The sequence below is a fragment of the Oncorhynchus clarkii genome, chromosome 9 (assembly GCF_045791955.1).
Source record: "Oncorhynchus clarkii lewisi isolate Uvic-CL-2024 chromosome 9, UVic_Ocla_1.0, whole genome shotgun sequence".
Taxonomy (NCBI): domain Eukaryota; kingdom Metazoa; phylum Chordata; class Actinopteri; order Salmoniformes; family Salmonidae; genus Oncorhynchus; species Oncorhynchus clarkii.
In genome coordinates this window covers 78,592,646-78,602,645 of record NC_092155.1, presented here as the reverse complement: position 1 = coordinate 78,602,645, position 10,000 = coordinate 78,592,646, and the positions used below count along the sequence as shown (strand labels likewise).

At 47.4% G+C, this 10,000-nt stretch overlaps 1 protein-coding gene across 1 annotated transcript in view; it reads right to left on the bottom strand.

The window, feature by feature from the left end:
- LOC139417436 (FYVE, RhoGEF and PH domain-containing protein 1-like) overlaps window positions 1-10,000 on the bottom strand; it is a 101,330-nt gene that overhangs the window by 20,119 nt on the left and 71,211 nt on the right. Inside the window, exons 6-7 of the mRNA XM_071166719.1 lie at window positions 9,340-9,496; window positions 4,256-4,394 (exon numbers count right to left, since the gene is read on the bottom strand). Coding sequence (XP_071022820.1) covers window positions 4,256-4,394; window positions 9,340-9,496 — 296 coding nt within the window. The remainder of the gene's footprint in view (window positions 1-4,255; window positions 4,395-9,339; window positions 9,497-10,000) is intronic.

Sequence of the window (10,000 nt, the reverse complement as noted above, 5' to 3'; positions counted from 1 at the left end):
GACTCTGTACCGGTACCCCCTGTATATAGTATGCTGACCCTGTATATACAGTGGGTCAAAAAAGTATTTAGTCAGCCACCAATTGTGCAAGTTCTCCCACTTAAAAAGATGAGAGAGGCCTGTAATTTTCATCATAGGTACACTTCAACTATGACAGGCAAAATGAGAAAAAAAATCCAGAAAATCACATTGTAGTATTTTTTATGAATTTATTTGCAAATTATGGTGGAAAATAAGTATTTGGTCAATAACAAAAGTTTATCTCAATACTTTGTTATATACCCTTTGTTGGCAATGATAGAGGTCAAACATTTTCTGTAAGTCTTCACAAGGTTTTCACACACTGTTGCTGGTATTTTGATTTACTTCTGTGAAACGTGTCGTTGTGTCACCCAACTTCTATTGAGCTTCAATTGGTCGGACAGATAGCCTCACATTCTCCTGCAAAATGTCTTGATAAACTTGGGAATAATTTTTTTCCGTCGATGATCGCAAGCTGTCCAGGCCCTGAGGCAGCAAAGCAGCCCCAAACCACGATGCTCCCTCCACCAAACTTTACAGTTGGGATTCGTTTTTGATGTCGGTGTGTTGGATATATATCGAATCTTCCATTCCTTTCAAACATTTTAGAAAAGGCTGTTGCGCAACAACTCACTGCCTTCCTGAAGACAAACAATGTATACGAAATGCTTCAGTCTGGTTTTAGACCCCATCATAGCACTGAGACGGCACTTGTGAAGGTGGTAAATTACATTTTAATGGCATCGGACCGAGGCTCTGCATCTGTCCTCGTGCTCCTAGACCTTAGTGCTGCTTTTGATACCATCGATCACCACATTCTTTTGGAGAGATTGGAAACCCAAATTGGTCTACACGGACAAGTTCTGGCCTGGTTTAGATCTTATCTGTCGGAAAGATATCAGTTTGTCTCTGTGAATAGTTTGTCCTCTGACAAATCAACTGTAAATTTCGGTGTTCCTCAAGGTTCCGTTTTAGGACCACTATTGTTTTCACTATATATTTTACCTCTTGGGGATGTTATTCGAAAACATAATGTTAACTTTCACTGCTATGCGGATGACACACAGCTGTACATTTCAATTAAACATGGTGAAGCCCCAAAATTGCCCTTGCTAGAAGAATGTGTTTCAGACATAAGGAAGTGGATGGCTGCAAACTTTCTACTTTTAAACTCGGACAAAACAGAGATGCTTGTTCTAGGTCCCAAGAAACAAAGAGATCTTCTGTTGAATCTGACAATTAATCTTAATGGTTGTACAGTCGTCTCAAATAAAACTGAAGGACCTCGGCGTTACTCTGGACCCTGATCTCTCTTTTGAAGAACATATCAAGACCATTTCAAGGACAGCTTTTTTCCATCTACGTAACATTGCAAAAATCAGAAACTTTCTGTCCAAAAATGATGCAGAAAAATTAATCCATGCTTTTGTCACTTCTAGGTTAGACTACTGCAATGCTCTACTTTCCGGCTACCCGGATAAAGCACTAAATAAATAAACTTCAGTTAGTGCTAAATACGGCTGCAAGAATCCTGACTAGAACCAAAAAATGTGATCATATTACTCCAGTGCTAGCCTCTCTACACTGGCTTCCTGTCAAAGCAAGGGCTGATTTCAAGGTTTTACTGCTAACCTACAAAGCATTACATGGGCTTGCTCCTACCTATCTCTCTGATTTGGTCCTGCCGTACATACCTACACGTACGCTACGGTCACAAGACGCAGGCCTCCTAATTGTCCCTAGAATTTCTAAGCAAACAGCTGGAGGCAGGGCTTTCTCCTATAGAGCTCCATTTTTATGGAACGGTCTGCCTACCCATGTCAGAGACGCAAACTCGGTCTCAACCTTTAAGTCTCTACTGAAGACTCATCTCTTCAGTGGGTCATATGATTGAGTGTAGTCTGGCCCAGGAGTGGGAGGGTGAACGGAAAGGCTCTGGAGCAACGAACCGCCCTTGCTGTCTCTGCCTGGCCGGTTCCCCTCTTTCCACTGGGATTCTCTGCCTCTAACCCTATTACAGGGGCTGAGTCACTGGCTTACTGGGGCTCTCTCATGCCGTCCCTGGAGGGGGTGCGTCACCTGAGTGGGTTGAGTCACTGATGTGGTCATCCTGTCTGGGTTGGCGCCCCCCCCCCCCCCCCCCCCTTGGGTTGTGCCGTGGCGGAGGTCTTTGTGGGCTATACTCAGCCTTGTCTCGGGATGGTAAGTTGGTGGTTGAAGATACCCCTCTAGTGGTGTGGGGGCTGTGCTTTGGCAAAGTGGGTGGGGTTATATCCTTCCTGTTTGGCCCTGTCCGGGGGTGTCCTCGGAATGGGCCACAGTGTCTCCTGACCCCTCCTGTCTCAGCCTCCAGTATTTATGCTACAGTAGTAGTTTATGTGTCGGGGGATAGGGTCAGTTTGTTATATCTGGAGTACTTCTCCTGTCCTATTCGGTGTCCTGTGTGAATCTAGGTGTGCGTTCTCTAATTCTCTCCTTCTCTCTTTCTCTCTCTCGGAGGACCTGAGCCCTAGGACCATGCCCCAGGACTACCTGACATGATGACTCCTTGCTGTCCCCAGTCCACCTGGCTGTGCTGCTGCTCCAGTTTCAACTGTTCTGCCTTAATATTATTCGACCATGCTGGTCATTTATGAACATTTGAACATCTTGGCCATGTTCTGTTATAATCTCCACCCGGCACAGCCAGAAGAGGACTGGCCATCCCACATATGCTCTCTCTAATTCTCTCTTTCTTTCTCTCTCTCGGAGGACCTGAGCCCTAGGACCATGCCCCAGGAATACCTGACATGATGACTCCTTGCTGTCCCCAGTCCACCTGACCGTGCTGCTGCTCCAGTTTCAACTGTTCTGCCTTATTATTATTCGACCATGCTGGTCATTTATGAACATTTGAACATCTTGACCATGTTTTTGTTATAATCTCCACCCGGCACAGCCAGAAGAGGACTGGCCACCCCACATAGCCTGGTTCCTCTCTAGGTTTCTTCCTAGGTTTTGGCCTTTCTAGGGAGTTTTTCCTAGCCACCGTGCTTCTACACCTGCATTGCTTGCTGTTTGGGGTTTTTAGGCTGGGTTTCTGTACAGCACTTTGAGATATCAGCTGATGTACGAAGGGCTATATAAATAAATTTGATTTGATTTGATTTGATTTTGGACCATCCTTTTGTTAAAACAGAGAAATGTGAATTACATCGCTCCAACATCTCCTTCCATGGATACATCATCGCTGCAGGAAATATACAGATGGATCCTGGCCAGGTGAAAGCGGTGGTGGATTGGCCTCAACCCACCTCAAGAGTGCAGTTGCAATGCTTCCTGGGGTTTGCTCATTTCACCCGCCGTTTCATTCGGGGTTACAGCCCCCTTGGCTTCTCCCCTTTCAGCACTCACCTCTCCGAAGGTCCCGTTCACGTGGTCTCCAGCTGCTGACCGGGCGTTCTCAGACCTCAAGCATCTATTTATCACAGATCACATCTTAATCCATCCAGATCTGTCCCGTCAGTTCGTGGTGGAAGTCTGCCCTGTCCCAGCGGTCTGCCCAGGACCAAAAGCTGAATCCCCCGCGCTTTCCTTTCCCATCGTCTGAGAGGAATTATGGGAAATCGATAACTACTCATGGAGAAGATGGCATTGAAGGAGTGGAGGCTAGGCTGGTTAGAGGGGGGAGGAAACATCCATTCTTAGTGTGGACTGATTATAAGAACCTGGAATATCTCTGCAACGCCAAGCACCTCAACTCTATGGGGCCTGATATCCACTCGGTTCACCTTTACCATCTCTTACCACCCCGGGGTCCAAGAACGTGAAGTCTGAAGCGCTCTCACGCCTCTATAGACCCACTGATCCCGAAACCCTCCCCTCTAGAGGCTGCATGGGGTATAGAGAACCATGTCCGTGAGACGCAGCGTTCCCTTGCCGGGCCTGGCTAACTGGATGTTCGCCCCAGACTCTGCCCATTCCCCGGTCCTGGAATGGGCTCATTCCTCCGGACTTGCCTGCCATCCTTGCTCCTATCGAACCCTGGCCTTTGTAAGACAATGTTTTTGGTGGCCCAGCATGGTTCCTAACGTCTCTGTGTGTGTGTGTGTGTGTGTGTGTGTGTGTGTGTGTGTGTGTGTGTGTGTGTGTGTGTGTGTGTGTGTGTGTGTGTGTGTGTGTGCGTGTGTGTGTGTGTGTGTGTGTGTGTGTGTCTGTGTGTGCATGTAGTGGTGCATGAAGCAGGGCCACTCACTCTGTGCATGTTGAAAGTCATCATGGTCGTCAGGGAGACGGTGCAGGTAGTCTTTCAGCAGCAGCTCGTAGCGAGGGATCCTCTGAACCGGCTCCAACATGTGGTGCTGTAGGGTCAGGTTACCACAGCGCTCCTCTCTCTGAGGACACACACACAGAGGAACACAGGTTAACACAGCGCTCCTCTCTCTGAGGACACACACACACGCACGCACGCACGCACACACACACACACACACACACACACACACACACACACACACACACACACACACACACACACAGGTGAGAAGATACACACAGACAGACACAGACACACACACGCACAGACGCACGCGCACACGCACACACGCACACACACACACACACACACACACGTGAGAAAATACACATGGAAACCCACAGACCCAGCACAAACACATACTGTTCACAGAACAAGGCAGAGTGAGAGACTAGAAACACAGCCAAAATATACACTTTGCAGTCACTGCAGGCTTTCACAGGGAACAAAGAGAATATGGAAGTAGGAAGAAAGACAATCATTTTACCATAAGTAAAGGGCATTCAGGAAAGTATTCATACCCCTTCCCTTTCTCCACATTTTATTAAGTTACAGCCTTATTCTAAAATGGATTAAATACATAAGAAAATCCTCCTGAATCTACACGCGATATCCCCTAATGAAGATTTTAGCATTTTCTGCAAATGTATTAAAAATACAAAATAAATGACTTATTTACGTATTCTGACCCTTTGCTGCGAGGGTCGAAATTGAGCTCAAGTGAATCCTGTTTTCATTGATCGTCCTTGAGATGTTTCTACAACATGATTGGAGTCCACCTGGGATAAATTCAATTGATTGGACGTGATTTGGAAAGGCTCACACCTGTCTATATAAGGTCCCACAGTTGACAGGTGCATGTCAGAGCAATAACCAAGCCATCAGGTCGAAGGAGTTGTCCGTAGAGCTCCGAGACAGGATTGTGTCGAGCACAGATCTGGGGAAGGGTACCAAAACATTTCTGCAGCATTGAAGGTCCCCAAGAACACAGTGGCCTCCATCATTCTTAAATGGAAGAAGTTTGGAAACACAAAGATTCTTCCTAGAGCTGGCCGCCCGGCCAAACTGAGCAATCGGGGGAGAAGGGCCTTGGTCAGGGAGGTGACCAAGAACCCAATGGTCACTCTGACATAGCTCCAGAGTTCCTCTGTGGAGATGGGGGAACCTTCCAGAAGGACAACCATCGCTGCAGCACTCCACCAATTAGGCCTTTATGGTAGTGGCCAGACGGAAGCCACTCCTCAGTAAAAGGCACATGACAGCCCGCTTGGAGTTTGCCAAAAGACTCTCAGAACATGAGAAACAAGATTCTCTGGTCTGATGAAATCAAGATTCAACTCTTCGGGCCTGACTGCCAAGCGTTACGTCTGGAAGAAACCTGGCACCCTCCCTACGGTGAAGCACGGTGGTGGCAGCATCCCTACGGTGAAGCATGGTGGTGGCAGCATCATACTGTGGGGATGGTTTTTAGCAGCAGGGACTGGGAGACTAGTCAGGATAGAGGGAAAGAGGATATCTGACAGACAACAGGACAGGGTGGAAGGCTGGTACTAATCTCTACAACCTCTGATATCTGACAGACAACAGGACAGGGTGGAAGGCTGGTTCTAATCTCTACAACCTCTGATATCTGACAGACAACAGGACAGGGTGGAAGGCTGGTACTAATCTCTACAACCTCTGACAGACAACAGGACAGGGTGGAAGGCTGGTTCTAATCTCTACAACCTCTGACAGACAACAGGACAGGGTGGAAGGCTGGTACTAATCTCTACAACCTCTGACAGACAACAGGGCAGAGTGGAAGGCTGGTTCTAATCTCTACAACCTCTGACAGACAACAGGACAGGGTGGAAGGCTGGTTCTAATCTCTACAACCTCTGACAGACAACAGGACAGGGTGGAAGGCTGGTTCTAATCTCTACAACCTCTGACAGACAACAGGACAGGGTGGAAGGCTGGTACTAATCTCTACAACCTCTGACAGACAACAGGACAGAGTGGAAGGCTGGTACTAATCTTATTGACAGCTAGACACATGCATGTATACATTACATATACAACACTTTACAATACAAAACGTACATTTAAACTTTCTCAACAATCTACACACACATCCCAATTTCCCCTTTTACTGAGCAGGGTGTGTTGCTGCTAACCCAATGAGCTTTCTGAATAATCAGGTCTGTGGCCATGTTAGTATTACTACGATGAATGCTCACACTCACTAAAGGACCATTTTTTACACAGGATTTACCCCAGTGTTTTACACAGGATTTACCCCAGTGTTTTTTTCACAGGATTTACCCCAGTGTTTTACCCCAGTGTTTTACCCCAGTGTTTTACACAGGATTTACCCCAGTGTTTTACCTAGGATTTACCCCAGTGTTTTACCCCAGTGTTTTACCCCAGTGTTTTACACAGGATTTACCCCAGTGTTTTACCTAGGATTTACCCCAGTGTTTTACCCCAGTGTTGAACCCCAGTGTTTTACACAGGATTTACCCCAGTGTTTTACCTAGGATTTACCCCAGTGTTTTACACAGGATTTACCCCAATGTTTTACCTAGGATTTACTCCAGTGTTTTACCCCAGTGTTTTACACAGGATTTACCCCAGTGTTTTACCTAGGATTTACCCCAGCGTTTTACCCCAGTGTTTTACCCCAGTGTTTTACACAGGATTTACCCCAGTGTTTTACGCAGAATTTACCCAGGATTTACCCCAGTGTTTTACCCCAGTGTTTTACCCCAGTGTTTTACGCAGGATTTACCCCAGTGTTTTACCCCAGTGATTTACGCAGGATTTACCCAGGATTTACCCCAGTGTTTTACCCCAGTGTTTTACCCCAGTGTTTTACACAGGATTTACCCCAGTGTTTTACCCCAGTGTTTTTCCAGGATTTACCCCAGTGTTTTACCCCAGTGTTTTACGCAGGATTTACCCAGGATTTACCCCAGTGTTTTACACAGGATTTACCCAGGATTTACCCGTGTTTTACCCCAGTGTTTTACCCCAGTGTTTTACACAGGATTTACCCCAGTGTTTTACCTAGGATTTACCCCAGTGTTTTACCCCAGTGTTTTACCCCAGTGTTTTACACAGGATTTACCCCAGTGTTTTACCTAGGATTTACCCCAGTGTTTTACCCCAGTGTTGAACCCCAGTGTTTTACACAGGATTTACCCCAGTGTTTTACCTAGGATTTACCCCAGTGTTTTACACAGGATTTACCCCAATGTTTTACCTAGGATTTACTCCAGTGTTTTACCCCAGTGTTTTACACAGGATTTACCCCAGTGTTTTACCTAGGATTTACCCCAGTGTTTTACCCCAGTGTTTTACCCCAGTGTTTTACACAGGATTTACCCCAGTGTTTTACGCAGAATTTACCCAGGATTTACCCCAGTGTTTTACCCCAGTGTTTTACCCCAGTGTTTTACGCAGGATTTACCCCAGTGTTTTACCCCAGTGATTTACGCAGGATTTACCCAGGATTTACCCCAGTGTTTTACCCCAGTGTTTTACCCCAGTGTTTTACACAGGATTTACCCCAGTGTTTTACCCCAGTGTTTTTCCAGGATTTACCCCAGTGTTTTACCCCAGTGTTTTACGCAGGATTTACCCAGGATTTACCCCAGTGTTTTACACAGGATTTACCCAGGATTTACCCGTGTTTTACCCCAGTGTTTTACCCCAGTGTTTTACACAGGATTTACCCCAGTGTTTTACCCCAGTGTTTTACCCAGGATTTACCCCAATGTTTTACCCATGATTTACTCCAGTGTTTTACCTAGGATTTACCCCAGTGTTTTACACAGGATTTACCCCAGTGTTTTACCTAGGATTTACCCCAGTGTTTTACCCCAGTGTTTTACCTAGGATTTACCCCAGTGTTTAACCCCAGTGTTTTACACAGGATTTACCCCAGTGTTTTACCCCAGTGTTTTACACAGGATTTACCCCAGTGTTTTACACAGGATTTACCCCAGTGTTTGACACAGGATTTACCCAGAATACTCATCAGACTTGTCTGTTTCCATCTAAGCGGGCCGGCACCCGTGTCTCACTGGGCCATGGCTCCTTTTGGACCTGCTCTCAGCTGAGGACCAAACACAGGCCACCGGTACTTTTCAGCTGCCATTGATATAACTATGGCTAGCTGTGGACTTTATCAAATCAGTTGATTCTCACAAAGCAACTGATTTGATTATGCAGAAATGGTTGATTCTCACAATGGAAACACAATTGCACTAGAGTTCACATTGAAATACAACACTGGCTAGGGGATACCTAGTCAGATGCACAACGGAACGCATTCAGCCAAGATGTGTCTTCCGAATGTAATGCAACCCCTCTGAACCAGAGAGGTGTAGGGATTTGCCTTAATCAAGGTCATCGGGGTTCAGGAAGTAGTTGTTGGGGGTTAATCGCCTTGCTCAAGAGCAGATTCTTTCACCGTGTCAGCTCGGGGATTTGAACCGGCAACCTTCAGGTTACCAGCGCAATGCTCTTAACCAATAGGCTGCCACCAGTGGAATGTTTCTTACCGGTGTGATTACTACCTCTGACGGTTTAGAGCCTGAGGTCGTCAACTCATACAAGTACTTGGGAGTATGGCTAGACGGTTCACTGTCCTTCTCTCAGCACATATCCAAGCTGCAGGCTAAAGTTAAATATAGACTTGGTTTCCTCTATCGTAAATCGCTCCTCTTTCACGCCAGCTGCCAAACTAACCCTGATTCAGATGACCAACCTACCCATGCTAGATTACGGAGACGTAATTTATAGATCGGCAGGTAAGGGTGCTCTCGAGCGGCTAGATGTTCTTTACCATTCGGCCCTCAGATTTGCCACCAAAATGCTCCTTAGAGGACACATCACTGCACTCTATACTCCTCTGTGAACTGGTCATCTCTGCATATCTGTCGCAAGACCCACTGGTTGATGCTTATTTATAAAACCCTCTTAGGCCTCACTCCCCCCTATCTGAGATATCTAATGCAGCCCTCATAAACCCCTACCTGGATTTGGTGGACGATGGCTTTGAACTGGGACGACCTCTCCATCCAGGTGTTGACCAGCTCCATGGCCCGGTCAAAGTTCTTCACGTACTCTCCGTACATCTTCAGGAAGGGGGCTAGCTTCTGCAGGATGTCCCCGATGCGCGGGTTCACATCCCTGGGGGGAGAGAGAGGAGAGGTCAGGAAGGGGGCTAGCTTCTGCAGGATGTCCCCGATGCACGGGTTCACATCCCTGGGGGGAGAGAGAGGAGAGGTCAGGAAGGGGGCTAGCTTCTGCAGGATGTCCCTGATGCGCGGGTTCACATCCCTGGGGGGAGAGAGAGGAGAGGTCAGGAAGGGGGCTAGCTTCTGCAGGATGTCCCCGATGCGCGGGTTCACATCCCTGGGGGGAGAGAGAGGAGAGGTCAGGAAGGGGGCTAGCTTCTGCAGGATGTCCCCGATGCGCGGGTTCACAACCCTGGGGGAGAGAGGAGAGGTCAGGAAGGGGGCTAGCTTCTGCAGGATGTCCCCGATGCGCGGGTTTACATCCCTAGGGGGGAGAGAGGAGAGGTCAGGAAGGGGGCTAGCTTCTGCAGGATGTCCCCAATGCGCGGGTTCACATCCCTGGGGGGAGAGAGAGGAGAGGTCAGGAAGGGGGCTAGCTTCTGCAGGATGTCCCCGA